At 33.9% G+C, this 26408-nt stretch overlaps 1 protein-coding gene across 1 annotated transcript in view; it reads left to right on the plus strand.

The window, feature by feature from the left end:
- BMP2K (BMP2 inducible kinase) overlaps nucleotides 1-26408 on the plus strand; it is a 479609-nt gene that overhangs the window by 329812 nt on the left and 123389 nt on the right. Inside the window, exon 6 of the mRNA XM_053703190.1 lies at nucleotides 10681-10762. Coding sequence (XP_053559165.1) covers nucleotides 10681-10762 — 82 coding nt within the window. The remainder of the gene's footprint in view (nucleotides 1-10680; nucleotides 10763-26408) is intronic.

Here is a 26408-nt window from a genome sequence, read left to right on the forward strand (position 1 = left end):
GGCCCAGCCAGAGCCCAGACCTGAATCCAATTTATAATCTGTGGGGTGATCTGAAGAGGGCTGTGCACAGGAGATGCCCTCACAATCTGACAGATTTATAGTGTTTTTGCAAAGAAGAGTGGGCAAATCTTGCCAAGTCAAGATGTGCCATGCTGAAAAACTCATACCCAAAAAGACTGAGTGCTGTAATAATATCAAAAGGTGTTTCAATAAAGTATTAGTTTAAGGGTGGTCACACTTATGCAACCATATTATTTTAGTTTTTTATTTCCCTTTACCTAAAAGATTTCAGTTTGTTTTTCAATTGAGTTGTACAGTTTATAGGTCACATTAAAGGTGGAAAAAGTTCTGAAATGATTTATCTTTGTCTCATTTTTTTTACATCACAGAAACCTGACATTTTAACAGGGGTGTGTAGACTTCTTATATCCACTGTAGCTTTTAAAGGCATGTCAATCTTTCTACACCCTGCTGCACAGAGCACCCCATATTAGAGGTCTCAGCTGGGCAGGTAAATAGTGAATGGGATCTAAGAAAGGAATGACTGTCTTTTAAATAAGGTAAAGTGATTACAGGCATGCAGAGTTTCTGCATACAGATAGAAAGGTATATTCAGGGGAAACGCGGCAAAGACCTACTACACCCTGCTGCTACTGGCACCTCATAACTGAGGTATACACCACTGGGCAGGTTAGAGAGTTGGGATCTAAGTGGTCAGTGCAGTCTTGCCCTCAGGATATGTACAATTCAGCATATATATGCATGATAACCAATATAATAGCATATGCAGTTTATCACACACAGTCTGGATGGAATGCTGTATAAGGTCATATGTATTTAGTTCATCAAAGAGTTCAAGCAAGGAATGCAAACAGTTGCGGTTAGTATCCAGTAAGCTAGCAAGCGTAAAGATGCCCAGAGAAATGCTGCTCGTTAGTATGTAAGCATGTATGCCTAATTCTCAACTCCTTGTTGTTGTCAAATGAACAAATTCGTCCCCTCGACAGGGTAATATTTCAATGCCAGTGCACAGTATGATAGCTGATGCGCACAATTCAATGGCAGATAGTAATAAAGGACCATACGACCTGTAAGTTACAGTGAATATCCAGATATATGCTAAGCCGTTCTTGGCCTTAGTATGATAGCGGCAAGTTGCTCCAAACTTCTTCGTTATGCCTGTAAAAAAAAACGTGGATACGTGCTGGAAAGAGGCCTCATCAAAGCCCAGAGGGCAGTCTATTTTTTTAAAGTGAGGTCCATCTATCCCTATCCTTCTATCCTTCTATCCCTGTCTCTAGCCCTCTATCTCTGTCCCTATCCCTCTATCCCTTTCCCTATATCCCTCTATCCCTGTCCCTATCCCTCTATCCCTCTCCCTATGTCCCTCTATCCCTGTCCCCCATCCCTGTCCCTCTGTCCCTATTCCTCTGTCCCTGTCCTTTTATCCCTGTCCTGTCAATATCCCTATCCCTTTGTCCCTATCCTTTTATCCCTGTCCCTATACCTCTATCCCTGTCCCTTTGTCCCTATCCTTTTATCCCTGTCCCTATACCTCTATCCCTGTCCCTTTGTCCCTATCCGTCTGTCCCTATTGAGGCCGCTGTATATCACTAATAACCAATAGAGGGTGCTGTATATCACTAAACCAACAGAGGGCGCTGTATATCATAACAGCCAATAGAGGGCGCTGTATATCATAACAACCAATAGAGGGCGCTGTATGTAACTAACAATCAATAGAGAGCTCTGTATATCACTAACAACCAATATAGGGTGCTGTATAATTTATTGAGGATATTCAGCTCCCAAATTTGAAAATGCAATCAAATAGTTCTAAAAGAGTCTATTTAGTAAATCCTGTTTTTAGTTGCAAATCATCTGTGGGTAGTTTTGATTTGCATATTTAAATTTATATTCTTTTTATATTCTTTCTAAGTCTTCTCAAGTAAAATAAAGAGTGCACAGGTATATGATTTGTATATGCAACACTTACTATTTTTATTTGTAAACTTATACTTAAATGTAATGCTGGAGTGCTTGGTAGTTTATTAATGACCACCAATTAATTACTGATAGTTTAAGTCTCTGATAAGAACAATACTGAAAATTGATATTATAAAGGTGTAATGACATATACTATACCACACCTCTTTACTAGACAGCACTAAATGATTAGCTATAAGAATTACACTTTATAGAATTTTACAGGTTGTATTATTTATACATGTGTAAGGACTTTTCTGTCACAGCCATGAGAGATAACTTTACATATATGGTAATTAGCTGTCAATCCCTGACTTAGAATCATAATAATTTGTTGCTAGATTTTGGTCTTTTTTTATGTATAGGTTGCAGATCATCTCCAAAATTTTGCTTTTTATTTTGGTGCTTCATATTACCCAGAACATTTACGATTTGAGGATATTCAGATCCTAAAACTGAAAATGTGATAAAATAGCTGTAAAAGAATCTAACTAAAGCCTGTTATTATACGCAAAGCATTGATGGGTAGTTTAATTTGCATATTTAAATTTATGCTAATATATGTGCCATCTATATATTCTTACAGTCTCCTCAAGATCAATAAATATTTAGCATATAAATATTTATATATATATCTCTAACCTCTATATATCTATCTATCAGTTTGCTATAAGCAGTGATGTATTGTATATCATGAACAGCCAATAGAGAATGCTTTATATACCAAACAACCTCTAAGACTGCTATTTGTTTTTGTTATATGATCTACCAATAGAGAATGCTTTATATCCCTAACAACCAATAGTGCTGTTTTTTTGTGTTAGTGACATACAGTGCCCTCTGTTGGTTATTCGTGATATACAGCACTCTCTGTTGGTTGTTAGTGATATACAACGCCCTCTATTGGAATTATTTATGAACAGGCTCTTAGAGATATTTGTTAAGATTTTTGATTTGGGAACTGAAAAAAAAAATCACATAAAACCTGCAAGCTACACAAGGGGAGTCCAATACCTAATACAAAGTTGTTGTTTTTTTCCTTCTATACACTTTACTAAATATTTCATTTTTATACCTAGTGTAAATAAAACAATAAGCTTACATATTTCAAAGATTTAGTTTCAATTTGATGTTATAAAGCAGTGATAATCTATAGACCGCCAATAATAAAACATGAATTAAAAGCTTGCCATAAACCGTGATGTATTGTATATCCCTAACAACCAATAGAGAATGCTTTATATCCCTAACAACCAATAGAGAGTGCTATTTCTTTTGTTATATGAAAAACCATTAGAGAATGCTATCCCTAACCTCCAATAGAGGGTGCTCTCTCTGTTAGGTATTCATAATATAAAGCACTTTCTTTTGTTAGTGATATACAGTGCCCTCTGTTGGTTGTTATTCTGCTTGAAGAGACTTTTAGAATGAATATATTGCAAATATTAGCATAGATTTGAATATGCAAATTAAATTACCCATAGATCCTTTGCGTGTAAAAGACTATTCTTAGACTCTTTAATAAATATTTAATAATGTTTGCCAGATTTGGGAGCTGAATATCCTTAAATATTGTGTCTGATATGAATCACCAAAATAGATTATAAAGAAAAAAAAATTCATTTGGAATCTGCAAGTTACACAAGAGGAGTCTAATGTCTAATACAAAATTTTATATATTACAATATCAATATTGGATTCAATGTAAATAATACATTGACCATTTCAGTTTCTGTACTTTGATGAGGTGTTAAATACAATATATATCTTTTGAAAGTGTCAATGACAACAACCTTTCTAGAAAACTTATTTGAAATTTCTAAAACTTTCTTCTCCTAGTCGTAAATCGGCGTTAAATACTTTAAAAAAATATTTTGTGCAAGATTCATGATGTTAAGATTAGGAAGTAGAAAGTGACCACTGACTAAGTTTAATTGAAGATTTATTGCATAACGCAGACAAACTTAATCTAGGCTAAACTATTTTATGTATTCAATCTTCATTGTACTTGAGGAGGCTTTTAGAATGAATAAATATATATTAGCATACATTTGAATATGCAAATTAAAATTACCCATAAATACTCTGCATGTAAAAACAGACTTTTAGAGCTATTTGATAATGTTTGCCAGATTTGATATATGAATATCCTTAATAAATGTTCAGTCTGATATGAGTCACTAAAACAGAGAAAAAAAATAAATAAAAATCACATAAGACCTGCAAGCTACACAAGAGGAGTCCAATAGCATTACCTAATACAAAGTTTTTCTTATTTTATATACATATTGCATTTTAATACCTAGTGTATATATAAAACAATATATACTTAATTATTCCAAAAATTTAGTTTTAATTTGATGTTATGAAGCAGCACTGATAATCTATAGACTGGCAATAATAAGTCATGAATTAAGATCTTGCAATAAAGTTATGTATTGTATACCCTGAACAGCTAATAGAGAATGCTTTATATCCCTAACAACCAATAGAGGGTGCTATTTTTTGTTGTTGTTATATGAACAACCAATAGAGGGTGCTATTTTTTGTTAGTGACATACAGTGCCCTCTGTTGGTTATTCATGATATACAGCATCCTCTATTAATTGTTAGTGATATACAGCGCCCTCTGTTGGTTGTTATTCTACTTGAAGAGACTTTTAGAATGAATATATTGCAAATATTAACATAGATTTGAATATGCAAATTAAATTACTCATAGATCCTTTGTGTGTAAAAGCGTCTTCTTAGACTCTTTTAGACATATTTAATAATGTTTGCCAGATTTGGGAGCTGAATATCCTTAAATATTTTGTCTGATATGAATCAGTAAAATAGATTAAGAAAAAAAAATTCATATGGGATCTGCAAGTTACACAAGGGGAGTCTAATGTCTAGTACAACATTTTACATACTACAATTTCAATCGAGTATTCAGTGTAAATATTAAATTGACCATCAGTTCCTGCACTTCAATGATGTATTAAAGACAGTATGAATTCTAGAACGCTTATTTGAAATTTCTAAAACTTTTCTAGTGATCTCAAATCGGAGTTAAATATTTTGTAGAAATATTAGTAAGTAACAATCAGTGTGAGCAGGTTGGATGGAACTTTAAGATAAGATCTTAACTATAGTATGATAAGGGCAAGAGGAGTATACAGCAAGACGTCAGGAAAATAAGCATGCCCTGCTAAAGGTAATCTGAGGGAGGAGATGATAATGTAGCCAGCCACCGGCAGAAAGAGAATAAAAATGCAGCGTAACACACAATATGAGAAAGTATCCAATATTTTTTAAAAAAATATAGTATCATATAAATATATTAGGCAAAATAAATAAAACTATAAAAAAATATTTTAAAATTAATTTAAAAAAAACTATGCAAATTAAGGGCTATGCAAAGCAGTGCTTACTGATCCTCATCCGGAACGATAGTTACACAACCTAAAGCATTAGGGACTGAATAGGCTGCTACACTCCAGTGACTTAACTGCTCATATGCAAATTAGTATGTACGTTCATGAGAAATGATTTACGAGTCGATCAAGATTGGAAGTAATGCACATAACCAAAGACAGGTAAAGAGGTGGGTGGAGCTTGGTGGCCATTTTAAACTGATAAAAAGAAAAACGTTTTCACAATTACAGTTATTGCTTTCTAGCTGGTGTACCATTGACCTGGTTCAGGACACTTGTTTATTATGTTTAAGCAGGTAGGTAAAAAGTATGATAGGGTGTAGACTGTCCCTTTAAGACAAGAAATGTCTGGAGTTCCGCTGGGGGGCCAGAGGGTAACTATTTCACTCTATGCGGACGATATTGTTCTATTTCTCCAAGACACTAATGTAAATATCCCTAAATGTCTTGGAATTATTAAGAGCTTTAGTCAATTTTCGGGATACAGAATTAACTCTAAGAAATCAGAGTTACTTTGGATCAAGAAAACGAGGCAAAGTTATGTTCAACATACATTTAGAGAAGTGGATTGCATTAATTATTTAGGCATTAAAATCAGCAAGAACCCCAAAGAGTGGTACCACTTAAATTACGGTGAATTTTTCAATAATCTACAAGAGAGGCTAGAAAGATGGAATATATACTATTTGTCTCTATCGGCAAAAATTATGCTGATAAAGACAATAGTATTCCCTCAGCTATTATTTCTGATGCAAAATTTACCATTCCTTATCTCTAAACAAGATTTGGGCAGATATAAAAAAGCATGTAATAGCTTCATATGGGGGAAGAAGATACCTAGAATAGCCTTTGAGAAACTTACACAAGGTAAGAAATATGCTGGCCTCGCACTGCCCAGTATTAGTCACTATAACATTGCCGCACTTATTAAATTCGGGATTGATTGGATTACAGAGGCAAACTATGTCACTTACTATGAGATAGAGTCTGCAATAATAGCTCCATTTGACCTTAAGGCAATTCTACATCATTCGTACCATAGATTACCAAGTAAAATAAGTAATCTGACTACGTTTTCTAGTGTGGTACAAGCGTGGCAAAAATTCTGTACTCTCAGGGGCCAAGATTTTCAATTGTCAAAGTATCTGCCTATTGTTGGGACCCCAGATTTTTCACCTGGGTTTTATAACGAGATATTTAAAAATTGGAGGCAAAAAGGGATAGTTTATTTTTCTCAGCTAGTGTCAGGAGAAAGGGGGATAATACAAACCTTTGAGGCCATAGCGAGGGAGTTTCATTTACCAACAAATAACTTCTTTGCATATTTGCAAGTCAGAAGCTTCCTATCTGAAATGCTACGGAAGTACAGATTGGTTTGGGACCCTGGAATTGAATCAGGTCTTAAATTATATAAGGCAGGTAAACACGCACTATCTTACTGGTATCAGGGAATTCAGGCAGTATCAGGGGAAACACATTTGGATAATCTAAAAGAAAAATTAACAAAAAACTTTGGGCCAATACATAGGGAGGAAATTATACAGAGTTTTGCCCGGGCCAGAGAAGCAACATCATTAGTAAGCTGGAGGGAATCGCAGTTTAAACTGATGAACAATTTTTACCTGACACCTTATAGAATTGCCAAATGGCGGCAGGGAGGGCAGAAAGAGATTTGTTCAAAGTGTAATCTTGAGAAGGCTGGGTTAAAACACTGCCTTTGGGAATGCCCGAAGATTGGGCAGTTCTGGCGCAAAGTGCAATATTGGTTAAACAGATTTTTACAGGAAAGAGTGGAAATTCTTCCAAGCGATGTATTCTTTTTAAGGAAAGACTCCAGAACAATAGGGGACAGGTTACTTATAAATACGGCCATTTTGGCCGCACGGAACTTAATTTTTAGGAGCTGGAAGTCACCAGCCCCCCTTAGATTAGGAGAATTCATAAGCAGCATGAAATTACAGATGACAGTAGAAAGATATGGTTTAACGCGCGCTGCTGAAAAACAGTTCAGAAGGTTCTTTGAGAAGTGGAAAGGCATAGTTTTATCATGGCCATGCGAAACTCAGCGGCAGTTTATTGCTCCATTAAGGAACTGGCCTTTGTTGATTATGCTGATTGTAGAGGAAGTGTTGCCCCATAACTGGTTATAAAAGTGAGGAGGGGGGGGCCCCGGTCTGGCGTGGAGGTTTCGGGGGGGGGGGGAGAGGGGAGAGAGATTTTTCCTTTCTTTTTTTTTTTTATTTTATTTTTTGTGCACTCCTGTTAAGAGGGCAGAGTGCTGTATTCAGATATCGAGAAATATTTAAGGTTTGGAGGTTATTTTAATGAGTACTTAGATCAAAAGGAAGAAAGAGATATAGAAAAAATAGGAATCAACAGATTTCATTCTCAGGGATAAGGTGAGCAGGAACATGTCTCGTTTGTTTAAAGAAGGTACAAATTATGTAGCAAGCTGCTGTTTTTTTTGTTTTTTTTTCTTTCTATATATAAGATGGTATTATGTATATGATATGTTATATTTTGCCTTTCTGCTGTCATTTATCCCGTGCCATTTGATCATGAGATTTTCCTTTCTTGGTTGTTATTTGATGGATTCTTAATAAATTTGATTTGAAAAAAAAAAAAAAGATGCATCAAATGGTATTTTATAATTTTTTTAAGGCTCATTAGTAGAAACTTTTGGGCAGTAATATACTAGGGATCTACATCCCCATCATAATATTGACAGTTGTGTTTCTTTAACCCCTTTGTGCTGGTACAATAGTTGTTGACATTGAAACGAAGTTCCGATGTAAACGCTATTAGTAAAAATGAAATCACACGGTCGTCAATGCGGTCACATGGTTTCAAGGCTGGGATCAGATCATGGGAGACTGCCTCTCCTGCTAGGTACACCCCACAGGCTGATCCCTGCCTACATCAATGAGGGAAGATGCAGGACACAGTATATGGTAGTACGTTCCATGCCATCCTAACGGCGTTAAAGCCCAGCACGAAACATCCAAACGGTGTGAAGGGGTTAATGATTTCTCTACCTGCAGTTTGTAGAACTGAATTAAAACTATAAATAAATACATGTATGTATTTAAATCTGATCTGTGGCCTAAGGGAAAAAGTATATTGGAGGGACGCAAACATCTCATAGTTTGATAGGCCTGTAGATAAAGCCAAGTAGGGGGGGGGGGGGTGACTGAATTAGATAGGGAGATTTTTTTTTTTTTTACAATACTCATGAGTGTTAAATTTTAAAAGAAATCCACAGTGAAAAGTATTTTTATCCTTTTCATGAAATTTGAGAACAGTAGATATGCATTTAATTCTCACTGATGATCTTGTCATGCATTTGCTATAGACATTGTTATTTTTTCTTTTTTTAAATTTGGTTCAACGTTAAAGGGACATTCCAGTCAAAATTGAAATGCCCATAGAAGAATTACATCTTTGAATAAAAACATATTTGTTACATGCATGTATTGGCAAAAATGTTATAACTGATTAAGTGTTAACATATTTCTTTGCGCGTGCATGTGAAGCATAGCTAGATATTCCAAGTGCACCAGCATTTTATATACTGCAGCTGCTCCGAGCACCAGTGGGGCTTGTTTCGTGTCAGCAATTAACAAACTGAGTCATTCCCAGATGGTACAAGCATCTTAAGCTCTCTGTGCAAGTGCTGTGCTTAAAATGCTGGTGCACGGTGCATACTTAAATACACTTTTGAAACAGCTATAGCTTTTATTAGAAGCATTTTTGCTAATACATGTATATTACAAACATGCTTCTATTCAAAACTGAAATGCATCCATGTGAATTCCAATTTTAGCTGGAATGTCCCTTTAATTTATATTATGGAACTTAAAGGGACATTAAACACTTGTCATTAGGGTTTTTTGTTTTTTTTTAGTCATAATGCCGTTTTAGTTTTTAAAATGCAAATCACATTTTTTTTTATTATAGGTGTTCCTATTTTTTATTTTTTTTACATTTACTTGTGCTTTGTTCCTGCTCCCTGACGAATCTGTGCAGACATGGTGAAGTCTGTGCTTATTGCTGTGAGCGTGCACGCATGTAGACATTGCTCTCACAGCATAAGTAAAAAAAACTTCTGCTGCTATAACATTTGCAGGGATTATCTTTAGCTTTTTTTTTTTTTTGCACAATAATAGATTTTTAAGCAGCATCAGCTATTGATTGCTATATAGCTAATACAATTACATTTATTATTTCAAGTTTAATTTATGTATGTTATTTATTCATTCCTATGTGCACATTTAAAATATTTTTTCTCTCTGGTGAGAAGGGAAAATAAGTTCTTGTAGTGCAAGGGAAAGAGGGATGGGTTAGGGATCTGTCGCCCAGCGAGGCAGCTTCTGTGTCCTAATCATCTGCTGTCTGAATTCTGAAACAATAAGCTGTGTGCCGCCCTTCTTACCCCTCACCTTTCTCTCCAAGCCCCCCCCCCCCTCCCCTCCGTTCAAGCCTGTCAGAGTGTTTGCTGATCGGACATTATGCAAATCTGTTGCATTCCTAGGCTGTGATTTGCGGCTCTGCCCGGCAGCTCACACTCTCTGTGCTCGCATGTGATAGGGAATAGGCATTAGGAAGATCAGAGCAGATACTGTAGGGAAAGCTTTGTTTGACTTTTGTTAGGGGTAGGGAAATGTCAGCCAAAGAATGTAGTCCTGTTCCGTACACAACAGGGATAAATGACCAGACAGAGACAGCCAAGCACTGCAGTATAAGTTTTATGTGGCTGCAAATTACCCTTTTCTCCGTAGATTCTTACAGCTAGCTTCAGAGAAAGTAAATTCCTCTAACACAGCTGTCAATCAGTAACATTGGCTCCACTGAATGTATGAAGCTCGTTCACAAGGTTGCTGAGTACGAGCCTCATAGATTCTGTGGAGACTGCTCTCTTTGTATTTGCGGTAGTGGAAATGGGTGCGCACATTACGTGACAGGCATCAGCTGTAACGTGCGTTACAAGATGGCGGCGATCATTACTTTTAATAGGCGGTGGTTTAGGTAAGTATTTGAAACAGAAATAAATATTAAAAGGGTAATAAAAAAAAAGGAAAAACACAATAAAGATGCAAATCAGTAACTATTTTATTAAAAAAAAAACTTAATATGAGAAACCAGAAGGTGTTTAGGGTCCCTTTAAGTTTATTGTAGTAAAGAAAAATGTAAATATGTCCAAACATCAACTTTATATTGTACAGGCCACAATATGCTAATTTCTAATACCTTATTTTTTCCTCTCTCTTTATTCCAGGTATACCACCCTGTCCTATAGAGCCCCTGAAATGATCAACCTTTATGGAGGGAAACCAATTACCACAAAAGCTGATATCTGGGTGAGAAATAGATCCTATTAATATGCCTGAAAATATTTTGTAATTCCTTTGGAAGTGGAACAGCTGCTCGTGTAGACTGTGGAAACTGCCCGTTCCACTAATATCAGTCCATAAAAATATATTGTCCACAGCACTAGAATAAATATAAAAAGTCTTTATTTGACAAAAAGACTAGCAACGTTTCGTGATCAATATCACTTAATCATGCTATACACACAGTGCATAGAAAATGCCTCTTTTTAAACTACTTAGCTTGGCGCCATTCAAAAAACTACCTCTAGCGCCACCTTGTGTTTTTTTTAAAACATAATCATTACTATACAAAAATTTAAATCCTAATTCTTTTAAACATTACATCTTTAAATTTGATGTCATCTTTAACCCCTTGAGTGCTAATGACGGCTCAGAACCGTCATTAGCACTCAACTACTTTTTTTGCAATCTGGGGGCCCCTACCAGCTCCTACCCTGGCGATCGGGCCTGCATAGTGACAGGCAATGCCGGGGCTTCCCGTAACGTGTGGTGACATCACGTGCAATATTTAAAATTGTCAATACAAAATATAGGGAAAGGGGGCATGCTGCTTAGATACCTGTATCTCAGGGATCTAAGCAACTACAGACCCCCAGGTAATCGCCTAACCTTTCCAATGGTATAACTCTTGGGGATCTGGGGGGAAAATTAAAAAAAAATGTTTTTTGAAAATAGTAAAAAACTGAAAAATATTAAATTCAGCTTAGCACTCAAAGGGTTAATGAAAATCCAAAAGAATATATACAATGTTTTAATGCAATACCACCAAACTGACCTATATCACAATTCACACATTTATTTAAACTTATTAAAGTTTAAATTTCAAGAAAAGATATTGTCCCTAAACCTTTTATCAGAATACCGACCAAACTCACTTTTTAATCCATTTGGGACCATTGTCCCTAACTTATTTATCCAATACATTTCTTTCTGTTTAAGGAGTTTTTTACGATTAACTCCCTTCCTCTGTGGGCCCACATGATCAATTATTTGCCATCTCAGTTGGCTTATACAGTGCCACTTTTCTAAAAAGTGGTATGATACCGGAGCCTCCCTGTCACCACATCTAATATTGAAGTGGTGCTGGCTCATTTTGTCTTTGACTTTTCTCCCCGTCTCTCCAATATAGGTGAGGGAAAACGGACACTTTTATTAGATAAACAGCAAATGTTGTCTCACATGTAAAGAAATGTCTAATAACTCATTTTTGGCCACTTCTGGGGTGGAAAAACTCTTTTCTTTTGATTATTGAGCTACAGCTCTTACATCCCAAACAGGGATAACAACCAAAATTTCTTTTACCCAAAAATCTTTGTTCTTTCTGCTTAGTGGGGCCTATGTCAGATTGATAAAATGGTCCCTTAAATTTCTGACTCTCTTATATGCAATAATGGGTCTTTCTTGGAACTCTCTAACCTGACTGTTGCATTTTTGGAGAATAGGCCAATGTTTATTTATTATTTTAGCTATTTGTTTGCCATGAGTACTATATTGTGATGAAAAAAAAAACATTCTATTCTTATTATCTACCTTTGAGATCAATGTCTCTAAATTATTGCTACATCATCCAATACTGCCTGTGGGTATCCTCTGTCTAGAAATTTCTTTTGCATTTCCTGAGATCTTTTAACCAAATTGTTGTGGTTCAGTGACTATCCTCTGTACATTTATCAATTGGCTTTTTGGGAGATACTCTAGTAGATTACGTGGGTAAAAGCTATTATATTGTAGTAGTGTATTCCTATCGGTTTTCTAGATAGGAGAGTGAATAGGGGCGTTGTTTCCAGCTTAAGGGATCATGCGTATCTATGTGACTTTATAAAAAGTGAAATATGAAGTGCCAATATTAATATATTAAAAAAAAAAAAAATTTTTTTTTTTTATAAAACTTAATGTGATTAAATTAGTTCTAAAGTCTCTCTACTTAGTGTATACTTAGTGTATTTTGGTAGGAAGCTGTGTGAATAAAAAGTGAAATGTTTTAACCTAAAACCGTGTTTTGCACTGTGTTATCAGAGTGTATATATCCCTTATATTAATGGGTGTAAGTGTAAAAAATGACAGTATATGGAGTCAAGACGTACCATCCAAAATTAATTACAATTTATTAAAATATTAGTTAAAATATAAAACTTCTATATTAGACTGTTTACAAGTTCCTCTAAAATAAACTATGGGATGTCTCCCAAATGCATAAAACAATATATATTAAACCTTTACATCTATATGTATATATCGTAGCAATTGCTGGCTAAAGACTTTATAACGGTAAAGTAACAATGAAGCTAACTTAAAAACCTTTTAAATAGTTACTTTGTCTTAGTTGACCTTTGATCTTTACTTAACAGAAATTTCAACACTTCATATTTGGGTGAAGATATAAAAAAAGCTAAAAACCTTATTTATACTTTACAATTATTGGTCTAGCAAATCATTTTCTTAAATAATATGCAGTTTTGGTTTTGCACAGTCCGTGGTAAACAAACTTTTTTTGTGAGACTGCTCTTAGTGCCTTGCACGCAGTCAGAGTCTTTACAAATATCAACGTATGGTGATGCGAATGTAATCAAACTTTTAGTACACACTATTTTTGGGGGTTTACTTGCTTTCTTGTCTCAGTACTCACAGATCCCTTTGATTTCACCGCTGTGTTTATCGGATCAACCTGTGACTTCTGACTGCAATCCTTCTCGCTTTGCCGCCTCTGTTCGGCGTCTGACGTCACGCTCCCTTTAGGGAGGATAATTTCCCAAGACACCGCTACTTGTATCTCCGTTAGTAGCTCAGGTGGAAAAAAGGTTAAAGATGGAACTGCACTTAGTGCTTTAGCACGCAGTTCTTAAGGTGGATTTAAAAGGTGGAGATGGCAATGCCAATAGTAAAGTGCACAACCCGGGTTATGAATACGAATTTTGCAGTTCTTCTTTATAATTTTGCAATGCTCCTCAGTCTGTGTATAAGTCACCCAGCTCGACGCGTTTCGCTCTGTTAAGAGCTTTATCAAGATGCTGGTGACTCATGGTTGCTTCTATTTAAATATCTTGCATGTTTTCTATTGGTCCTTCCTTAATTTTCATTAAAGGTGGAAATTTTCGATTTCTTAGTAACCCCCATAGTATGTCTAAATTCTCATTTTCTCCAACATAGGTGTGTCCGGTCCACGGCGTCATCCTTACTTGTGGGATATTCTCTTCCCCAACAGGAAATGGCAAAGAGCCCAGCAAAGCTGGTCACATGATCCCTCCTAGGCTCCGCCTACCCCAGTCATTCTCTTTGCCGTTGTACAGGCAACATCTCCACGGAGATGGCTTAGAGTTTTTTAGTGTTTAACAAAAACATTAACCAGGAGATTATCGTACCTTCTCTGTGTCCGAAACCAGTTTCAAAGAAGGAACGATTGTTGCACAATTTGGATGTTGTTCGCGCTCTAAAATTCTATTTAGATGCTACAAAGGATTTTAGACAAACATCTTCCTTGTTTGTTGTTTATTCCGGTAAAAGGAGAGGTCAAAAAGCAACTTCTACCTCTCTTTCTTTTTGGATTAAAAGCATCATCAGATTGGCTTACGAGACTGCCGGACGGCAGCCTCCCGAAAGAATCACAGCTCATTCCACTAGGGCTGTGGCTTCCACATGGGCCTTCAAGAACGAGGCTTCTGTTGATCAGATATGTAGGGCAGCGACTTGGTCTTCACTGCACACTTTTACCAAATTTTACAAGTTTGATACTTTTGCTTCTTCTGAGGCTATTTTTGGGAGAAAGGTTTTGCAAGCCGTGGTGCCTTCCATTTAGGTGACCTGATTTGCTCCCTCCCTTCATCCGTGTCCTAAAGCTTTGGTATTGGTTCCCACAAGTAAGGATGACGCCGTGGACCGGACACACCTATGTTGGAGAAAACAGAATTTATGTTTACCTGATAAATTACTTTCTCCAACGGTGTGTCCGGTCCACGGCCCGCCCTGGTTTTTTTAATCAGGTCTGATAATTTATTTTCTTTAACTACAGTCACCACGGTACCATATGGTTTCTCCTATGCAAATATTCCTCCTTAACGTCGGTCGAATGACTGGGGTAGGCGGAGCCTAGGAGGGATCATGTGACCAGCTTTGCTGGGCTCTTTGCCATTTCCTGTTGGGGAAGAGAATATCCCACAAGTAAGGATGACGCCGTGGACCCGACACACCGTTGGAGAAAGTAATTTATCAGGTAAACATAAATTCTGTTTTTTTAAGGTGGATTTTCTATATCCATCTCCATTCGTAGAAATAGTCACTTTTTTTATTGCCCCAGTAGTGTGTCTAAATCACCAATATTTTGTTTATAGGTAGATTTTACTTTTGTTCATTTATTCCAATTTTATATAATAATTGTCTATACATTTACATCAGCATATTAACCATTAAAAAGGAGCTAATAACTATATATTACATCAATAGTTTACATAAATCTAGGTCTTATAACAGAAGTATCTTTCTTTTCTATTACACCTTTATTTTAACTATTAAAAAGAGAGCTGGTGGATGTATATAACACCAGGCAATACTTAACATAAACCTAGGTTTCGTTATATTCTATTGGGAGTTGCAGTTAACTCTTTACTTTCTTATTATTGTTGGAGTCCCTCTAAAAAATGTTTCTATATGGAAAAGTAATTAATCTTGTGATGGAAGATATTCTCTATATAAACTAGATATCGTTTTAACTGATTTTAGGATATATTATTTTATTTTGTTGAACCATTACATAAAAAAGGAAATATGATATAAATATGATTGTATTGAAAAGAAAAGTTAGAAAATATTAGAAAATATAAAGAATGAGTTCTTGTTATATAGGTATTTTTTGTTATATAGGTATTTTTTATTCAAAGAGAAAAGGGGAGAGATCTAGTTCTGAATTTAGTCCATGTGGAAATAGAGTATTATATTTATATATCAGCTCTGCTTCTTTTATTTTCAGTTTCTTTTCTATGTTTCCTCCCCGCCAATGTTTATGTACCTTTTTGATTCCCCAGTATGTCAAATCCTTTGTATTGCTTTTGTGTACTGTTTTAAAATGTTTATAAAGATGAGTATTTTCTATACCATTTTTTATGTTGTTTAGATGTTCTCTGATACGATCTTTGACCATTCTTTTGGTCTCTCCGATGTAAAATAAATTACAGGAGCATCTTAATACATAGATAATATTTTTTGTGGAGCATCTTATGGTATCTTTTATTGAAAATATTTTATCTGAACCATTGATTTTAAGGTTTGTTATTTTCTTGCTGAAACCACAGGCTTTGCAGGAGTAACAAGGGAAAAAACCATTGATACTCCTACCCATTAGATCTTTTTGTATTTTATGACTATTTTTATTTTGTTTTAAGTCGCTTGGGGCCAGAATTGTTTTTAAATTATTTGCTTTTTTAAAAATGAATTTTGGATTATCTGAAATTTTTTCCCCTAAAATATCATCCTCTTTTACTATATACCAGTACTTATTTATATTTTTTTTAATAATGTTGTAGTCTGCATTATAATCTGTAATGAAGGGTATTGTGATTTTTTCTACATTTTTAATTGGTCTTTCCTTATATGTAAGCAAACTTTCTCTATTTGTGTTCCTCGCTTTATCTAATGCTTTTTTTGTAATCTCTGTTTTATAACCTCTATCTAGAAACCTTTTTTCTAGCATTTCTGCTTGTTCCTGAAAATCAAAAGGTCTTGAACAGTTTTTCTTGATGCGCAAGAATTGTCCTAATGGGACATTTTCCTTCCATAATTCCAAATGACAGCTTTTAGAATGTATATAATTGTTAGCATCTGTTTTTTTAAAATGAGTTTTTGTTTCTAATTGGTTTTCTATGACCATTATTTCAAGATCCAAAAAAGTTATTATATCCTTACTCCAATTCGATGTAAACTTTATACCCCATGTATTATTATTCATATTATTAAGTATTTTGATTAGTTCTTCTTCTGTACCCTCCCATACAATGAGAAGGTCATCAATGAATCTTTTATAGAGCACAAGGTTTGCGCCATAGTTATGGGTGTCAAAAAATTCTTTTTCCCAAGACCCCATAAAAAGATTAGCATAACTTGGCGCAAACCTTGTGCCCATTGCCGTACCTTCTATTTGAAGGTAGAATTGTTTTTCAAAGGAAAAGTAATTATTATCCAATATGTACTTCATACTTTTCAAAATAAAGCTCCTCTGTTGATCTGTCATAAGTTGGTCCGTTTTAAGAAAAGATTCTGTTGCTGATAACCCCTTATTATGGTTAATAGATGTATATAATGATGTAACATCTGCTGTAGCTAGGATCATGTTTTTATTCCATTTTATGGATTTTAGCGTATTTAAGACCTGAGTAGAATCTCTTAAATAAGAGTTCAAATATAACAAGAACTCATTCTTTATATTTTCTAATATTTTCTAACTTTTCTTTTCAATACAATCATATTTATATCATATTTCCTTTTTTATGTAATGGTTCAACAAAATAAAATAATATATCCTAAAATCAGTTAAAACGATATCTAGTTTATATAGAGAATATCTTCCATCACAAGATTAATTACTTTTCCATATAGAAACATTTTTTAGAGGGACTCCAACAATAATAAGAAAGTAAAGAGTTAACTGCAACTCCCAATAGAATATAACGAAACCTAGGTTTATGTTAAGTATTGCCTGGTGTTATATACATCCACCAGCTCTCTTTTTAATAGTTAAAATAAAGGTGTAATAGAAAAGAAAGATACTTCTGTTATAAGACCTAGATTTATGTAAACTATTGATGTAATATATAGTTATTAGCTCCTTTTTAATGGTTAATATGCTGATGTAAATGTATAGACAATTATTATATAAAATTGGAATAAATGAACAAAAGTAAAATCTACCTATAAACAAAATATTGGTGATTTAGACACACTACTGGGGCAATAAAAAAGTGACTATTTCTACGAATGGAGATGGATATAGAAAATCCACCTTAAAAAAATGAGAATTTAGACATACTATGGGGGTTACTAAGAAATCGAAAATTTCCACCTTTAATGAAAATTAAGGAAGGACCAATAGAAAACATGCAAGATATTTAAATAGAAGCAACCATGAGTCACCAGCATCTTGATAAAGCTCTTAACAGAGCGAAACGCGTCGAGCTGGGTGACTTATACACAGACTGAGGAGCATTGCAAAATTATAAAGAAGAACTGCAAAATTCGTATTCATAACCCGGGTTGTGCACTTTACTATTGGCATTGCCATCTCCACCTTTTAAATCCACCTTAAGAACTGCGTGCTAAAGCACTAAGTGCAGTTCCATCTTTAACCTTTTTTCCACCTGAGCTACTAACGGAGATACAAGTAGCGGTGTCTTGGGAAATTATCCTCCCTAAAGGGAGCGTGACGTCAGACGCCGAACAGAGGCGGCAAAGCGAGAAGGATTGCAGTCAGAAGTCACAGGTTGATCCGATAAACACAGCGGTGAAATCAAAGGGATCTGTGAGTACTGAGACAAGAAAGCAAGTAAACCCCCAAAAATAGTGTGTACTAAAAGTTTGATTACATTCGCATCACCATACGTTGATATTTGTAAAGACTCTGACTGCGTGCAAGGCACTAAGAGCAGTCTCACAAAAAAAGTTTGTTTACCACGGACTGTGCAAAACCAAAACTGCATATTATTTAAGAAAATGATTTGCTAGACCAATAATTGTAAAGTATAAATAAGGTTTTTAGCTTTTTTTATATCTTCACCCAAATATGAAGTGTTGAAATTTCTGTTAAGTAAAGATCAAAGGTCAACTAAGACAAAGTAACTATTTAAAAGGTTTTTAAGTTAGCTTCATTGTTACTTTACCGTTATAAAGTCTTTAGCCAGCAATTGCTACGATATATACATATAGATGTAAAGGTTTAATATATATTGTTTTATGCATTTGGGAGACGTCCCATAGTTTATTTTAGAGGAACTTGTAAACAGTCTAATATAGAAGTTTTATATTTTAACTAATATTTTAATAAATTGTAATTAATTTTGGATGGTACGTCTTGACTCCATATACTGTCATTTTTTACACTTACACCCATTAATATAAGGGATATATACACTCTGATAACACAGTGCAAAACACGGTTTTAGGTTAAAACATTTCACTTTTTATTCACACAGCTTCCTACCAAAATACACTAAGTATACACTAAGTAGAGAGACTTTAGAACTAATTTAATCACATTAAGTTTTATAAAAAAAAATATTTTTTTTTTTTTTTTGAATATATTAATATTGGCACTTCATATTTCACTTTTTATAAAGTCACATAGATACGCATGATCCCTTAAGCTGGAAACAACGCCCCTATACACTCTCCTATCTAGAAAATCACACTTATAAGACCGAAGGATCTTACAAAATAGGGTGTTTGGGATCTTTTATAGTTCCAGCGCTCTACTCATTCACACCAAATAAATACTGTTTTCTTCCTTCTAGTAGTAGTAGCAGCAGGATCTGTTTTTTGTTCTTTGAATTAATTCTATTCACTTATATTTATTTTACTTTGAATTATTTGTACTTTTATTATGGAAGATATTTTCGATTATAGAGACCAATTCTATTCAGAAATGAAAGATGACAATAGTCAACATAATAGTTATATATTAGCGGAAAAAACCTCAGATTTGATGAGCAGATTAGAAACAAATATGATAAAAGAACTGAAACAGAAAATGGAGTTGGTCTTTCTTAACAGATACACCTCCAAGAATATTATTCCTAAAGGCTTAAAATTAAATAAAAACTGCACTTTTCCATTGGCAGAAAAATTCCAGATAGAATGGATGGATACTCTAAAACAGGCCTCAAACACATTGATAGATATTCTAAAAAGATCTAGAAAAGAGACACTAACAGAAATAGAAGCCAATATCTTAGAGATAAAGGAGAAACTAAAAGATAAAAAAGAGAGTAATGAATATAAAGAAAAACAAAAGATAATAATTGACAAATTAGCCAATCTTAATAAAGATATTCTAAAAACTAAATGGGGAAAACTAGAAAGGGACATAAATGAAAATTCTCAAATATCTGAGGATTATAATGACCCTTTGACCAATCCCCAAATAAGAGAACCAAAAAATGAAAATATATATAATAAACCAATCAGAAGCACACATCTATATAATCGAGACGAACAAAACATGAGAACTCACAATACATACAATGATAATTTTGAACAAGAAAGATTCCGTAACAGGAACCATGGATATGATAATAGAAGAAATTTTAATACGTACAATAGAAACTATGATCAAGATAGATTTCAATACAGAAACCAACAAGATAAAGACAGATTCCATTATAGAAATCCTCAAGATAATAGATTATGGCATCCTAGACATAGAGAGAGGGAACCCTTTTTTTCGGAGTCGGGATACAACACATTTAGGCATCATCCACACAGAGACAATAGGCAAAACAACTGGGAATATCCCAGAAGAACTCAGAGATGGGATGGCCAAAGACAGGAAGAAATTTGGGTTACACCAACATATAATCGATTTGAAAAATTAAGAGAACCGATATATAATCGTCCCGAAACACCTAGAGAACACATCTCAATTAAAGAAAAACTAACTAAAGATGAGGTAGCTTTTTTAGGGAAAAGCCCTCCGATGGAGGGCACCTCTCGAGAACTGATCAGACAAGAAAAAGATATAAAACCAAAAAAGAGAAGAAATCAAGAGGAAAGAGAGGACGAGGAAAGTCTAAACGATCCAAAAAGATGGAGGTAAAAGACACACATAATGGAATCTTTAATTTAAGTAGTACTAATTTAAGTGAAGAAGAAAAAAAGGTTTTAAGTTTAGGATTATCATTTGCTCCAACTGTAAGGTTAAACAAGTTCAATACTCACATTCACATAAAAAAATTAGTGAGAAATTTAACAATTAAAAGATTCTTTCTAAAAGATCCTGTAGAGAGACAGATAATTCCAAAACCTCTATTAAAAGATAGTATTAAACATACCGATCTAAAAATAAAATCAAAATTCAACCCTATACAAGCCAAAGGAAATTTCCTAAAGACCTTTGAAGAATTAGTATGTAAAGAAGTTAGAAAATACAATTTACCAAAGATGAAAAATCACAATATGAGTATAAAAGAAAAGACAGTAATGGAAAATCTTCAAAATAATGAATCGGTTACTATAAAAGCAGCGGACAAGGGGGGAGGGATAGTCCTCATGGACACCCAAAATTATTTGAAGGAGGCACATAGATTACTAGGGGACATTAAAACATATAAAAAACTAGAACTTGACCCAACGGAAAAATCTACGAAAAGTTTACATAAATTATTGGCAGAAGGTGAAAAATCAGGAATACTTAATAAAAAGGAATTTGAATTTTTAACACCTAAGTTTCCAAAAATTCCGATTTTTTACTTTCTGCCAAAGATACATAAGAATTCTACCAATCCCCCGGGTAGACCCATTATTTCGGGGATTGATTCCCCATCTGCTAATCTTTCTAAATATGTAGACAATTTTCTACAAGTACATGTAAAAAATTTGAACTCTTATTTAAGAGATTCTACTCAGGTCTTAAATACGCTAAAATCCATAAAATGGAATAAAAACATGATCCTAGCTACAGCAGATGTTACATCATTATATACATCTATTAACCATAATAAGGGGTTATCAGCAACAGAATCTTTTCTTAAAACGGACCAACTTATGACAGATCAACAGAGGAGCTTTATTTTGAAAAGTATGAAGTACATATTGGATAATAATTACTTTTCCTTTGAAAAACAATTCTACCTTCAAATAGAAGGTACGGCAATGGGCACAAGGTTTGCGCCAAGTTATGCTAATCTTTTTATGGGGTCTTGGGAAAAAGAATTTTTTGACACCCATAACTATGGCGCAAACCTTGTGCTCTATAAAAGATTCATTGATGACCTTCTCATTGTATGGGAGGGTACAGAAGAAGAACTAATCAAAATGCTTAATAATATGAATAATAATACATGGGGTATAAAGTTTACATCCAATTGGAGTAAGGATATAATAACTTTTTTGGATCTTGAAATAATGGTCATAGAAAACCAATTAGAAACAAAAACTCATTTTAAAAAAAACAGATGCTAACAATTATATACATTCTAAAAGCTGTCATTTGGAATTATGGAAGGAAAATGTCCCATTAGGACAATTCTTGCGCATCAAGAAAAACTGTTCAAGACCTTTTGATTTTCAGGAACAAGCAGAAATGCTAGAAAAAAGGTTTCTAGATAGAGGTTATAAAACAGAGATTACAAAAAAAGCATTAGATAAAGCGAGGAACACAAATAGAGAAAGTTTGCTTACATATAAGGAAAGACCAATTAAAAATGTAGAAAAAATCACAATACCCTTCATTACAGATTATAATGCAGACTATAACATTATTAAAAAAATTATAAATAAGTACTGGTATATAGTAAAAGAGGATGATATTTTAGGGGAAAAAAATTCAGATAATCCAAAATTCATTTTTAAAAAAGCAAATAATTTAAAAACAATTCTGGCCCCAAGCGACTTAAAACAAAATAAAAATAGTCATAAAATACAAAAAGATCTAATGGGTAGGAGTATCAATGTTTTTTTCCCTTGTTACTCCTGCAAAGCCTGTGGTTTCAGCAAGAAAATAACAAACCTTAAAATCAATGGTTCAGATAAAATATTTTCAATAAAAGATACCATAAGATGCTCCACAAAAAATATTATCTATGTATTAAGATGCTCCTGTAATTTATTTTACATCGGAGAGACCAAAAGAATGGTCAAAGATCGTATCAGAGAACATCTAAACAACATAAAAAATGGTATAGAAAATACTCATCTTTATAAACATTTTAAAACAGTACACAAAAGCAATACAAAGGATTTGACATACTGGGGAATCAAAAAGGTACATAAACATTGGCGGGGAGGAAACATAGAAAAGAAACTGAAAATAAAAGAAGCAGAGCTGATATATAAATATAATACTCTATTTCCACATGGACTAAATTCAGAATTAGATCTCTCCCCTTTTCTCTTTGAATAAAAAATACCTATATAACAAAAAATACCTATATAACAAGAACTCATTCTTTATATTTTCTAATATTTTCTAACTTTTCTTTTCAATACAATCATATTTATATCATATTTCCTTTTTTATGTAATGGTTCAACAAAATAAAATAATATATCCTAAAATCAGTTAAAACGATATCTAGTTTATATAGAGAATATCTTCCATCACAAGATTAATTACTTTTCCATATAGAAACATTTTTTAGAGGGACTCCAACAATAATAAGAAAGTAAAGAGTTAACTGCAACTCCCAATAGAATATAACGAAACCTAGGTTTATGTTAAGTATTGCCTGGTGTTATATACATCCACCAGCTCTCTTTTTAATAGTTAAAATAAAGGTGTAATAGAAAAGAAAGATACTTCTGTTATAAGACCTAGATTTATGTAAACTATTGATGTAATATATAGTTATTAGCTCCTTTTTAATGGTTAATATGCTGATGTAAATGTATAGACAATTATTATATAAAATTGGAATAAATGAACAAAAGTAAAATCTACCTATAAACAAAATATTGGTGATTTAGACACACTACTGGGGCAATAAAAAAGTGACTATTTCTACGAATGGAGATGGATATAGAAAATCCACCTTAAAAAAATGAGAATTTAGACATACTATGGGGGTTACTAAGAAATCGAAAATTTCCACCTTTAATGAAAATTAAGGAAGGACCAATAGAAAACATGCAAGATATTTAAATAGAAGCAACCATGAGTCACCAGCATCTTGATAAAGCTCTTAACAGAGCGAAACGCGTCGAGCTGGGTGACTTATACACAGACTGAGGAGCATTGCAAAATTATAAAGAAGAACTGCAAAATTCGTATTCATAACCCGGGTTGTGCACTTTACTATTGGCATTGCCATCTCCACCTTTTAAATCCACCTTAAGAACTGCGTGCTAAAGCACTAAGTGCAGTTCCATCTTTAACCTTTTTTCCACCTGAGCTACTAACGGAGATACAAGTAGCGGTGTCTTGGGAAATTATCCTCCCTAAAGGGAGCGTGACGTCAGACGCCGAACAGAGGCGGCAAAGCGAGAAGGATTGCAGTCAGAAGTCACAGGTTGATCCGATAAACACAGCGGTGAAATCAAAGGGATCTGTGAGTACTGAGACAAGAAAGCAAGTAAACCCCCAAAAATAGTGTGTACTAAAAGTTTGATTACATTCGCATCACCATACGTTGATATTTGTAAAGACTCTGACTGCGTGCAAGGCACTAAGAGCAGTCTCACAAAAAAAGTTTGTTTACCACGGACTGTGCAAAACCAAAACTGCATATTATTTAAGAAAATGATTTGCTAGACCAATAATTGTAAAGTATAAATAAGGTTTTTAACTTTTTTTATATCTTCACCCAAATATGAAGTGTTGAAATTTCTGTTAAGTAAAGATCAAAGGTCAACTAAGACAAAGTAACTATTTAAAAGGTTTTTAAGTTAGCTTCATTGTTACTTTACCGTTATAAAGTCTTTAGCCAGCAATTGCTACGATATATACATATAGATGTAAAGGTTTAATATATATTGTTTTATGCATTTGGGAGACGTCCCATAGTTTATTTTAGAGGAACTTGTAAACAGTCTGATATAGAAGTTTTATATTTTAACTAATATTTTAATAAATTGTAATTAATTTTGGATGGTACGTCTTGACTCCATATACTGTCATTTTTTACACTTACACCCATTAATATAAGGGATATATACACTCTGATAACACAGTGCAAAACACGGTTTTAGGTTAAAACATTTCACTTTTTATTCACACAGCTTCCTACCAAAATACACTAAGTATTTTTTTGAATATATTAATATTGGCACTTCATATTTCACTTTTTATAAAGTCACATAGATACGCATGATCCCTTAAGCTGGAAACAACGCCCCTATACACTCTCCTATCTAGAAAATCACACTTATAAGACCAAAGGATCTTACAAAATAGGGTGTTTGGGATCTTTTATAGTTCCAGCGCTCTACTCATTCACACCAAATATTCCTATCGGTTTCTTTTGTATACAGGTCAATCTCCAGTTTAGTGCCTCTTTTATAAATCTTGGTGTCAAGGAACATTATACTTTCCTCACTGTAGCTTAATGTAAATTCCAAACCTCTGACTGCCACTTTTAACTCAGAAACAAATTTTATCAGGGAGTCCACGAAAATATTTTGTACAGATGACAATATTTAGCTTGACATGCAGATTTAAAGGGACAGTCTACAATAGAATTGTTATTGTTTTAAGATAGATAATCCCTTTATTACCCATTCCCCAGTTTTGCATAACCAACACAGTTATATTAATATACTTTTTACCTCTGTGATTACCTTGTATCTAAGCATCTTCTGACAGCCCCCAGATCACATGACTGTGACTGTTTATTATCTATTGTCTTGCATTTAGCATTGTTTTGTGCTAAATCTTAAATAACTCCCTGTGCCTGTACACAGTGTTATCTATATGGCCCACGTGTACTTTCTGTCTCTTTGTGTTGAAAAGAGATTTAAAAAGCCTGTGAGAAGAGGCAGCCCTCAAAGGCTTAGAAATAGCATATGAGCCTACCTATGTTTAGTTTAAACTAAGAATACCAAGAGAAAAAAAGCAAATTTGATGATAAAAGTAAAATGGAAAGTTGACTAAAATTAAATGTCCTATTTGAATAATTAAAGTTTAATTTTGACTAGACTGTCCCTTTAAGTGATTTATGACATTTAAATGTTAAACTCAAGTAGAAACTTTTTTTCAATACAGATATCCTGCACTCTGACAGCAAATAATCTGTCTATTGAACAGGCTGTTAGGATGCATTTTTATTTAACACCTTATGAACGTGCATTTTGCAATGTCAAAGACCAAAGTTGTATGTTCATTGTTCAGATGTTGTGTTATGTTATAGACTCTCTTATTGGTTAATTAACATAATGTGTTACGTTATAGCCTCTCTTATTGGTTAATTAACATAATGTGTTACGTCATAGCCTCTCTTATTGGTTAATTAACATAATGTGTTATGTTATAGCCTCTCTTATTGGTTAATTAACATAATGTGTTACGTTATAGCCTCTCTTATTGGTTAATTAACATGATGTGTTATGTTAAACCCTCCCTGATTGATCGGGGGGGGGGGGGTTAGGTGGCTGTTAATAATAAAGCTAAGTGACATACTGTACATTGTAACTAGGGCTACTGGAAACAGCCTGGGTAGACTAAAGATCTATGTGTCATATAGGTGTGTAGGTGTGTGATAGATAGATAAATACTATTAATACATACTTTAGATTAGATAACAATATATAGATAGATACTAATAATAGATACTATAGATTAGATAAAGATAGATAAAATAAAACCAACTGAAATACATGTACCCATACTGTTTAATATATATATAGATAGCTATATATATATATACTATAGATAGATAGGTAACCAACTGAAGTGCATGTACACATACTGTTTGATAGATATAGAAAAT

Source organism: Bombina bombina, chromosome 2 (genome assembly GCF_027579735.1).
Source record: "Bombina bombina isolate aBomBom1 chromosome 2, aBomBom1.pri, whole genome shotgun sequence".
In the NCBI taxonomy this organism is placed as follows: Eukaryota; Metazoa; Chordata; class Amphibia; order Anura; family Bombinatoridae; genus Bombina; species Bombina bombina.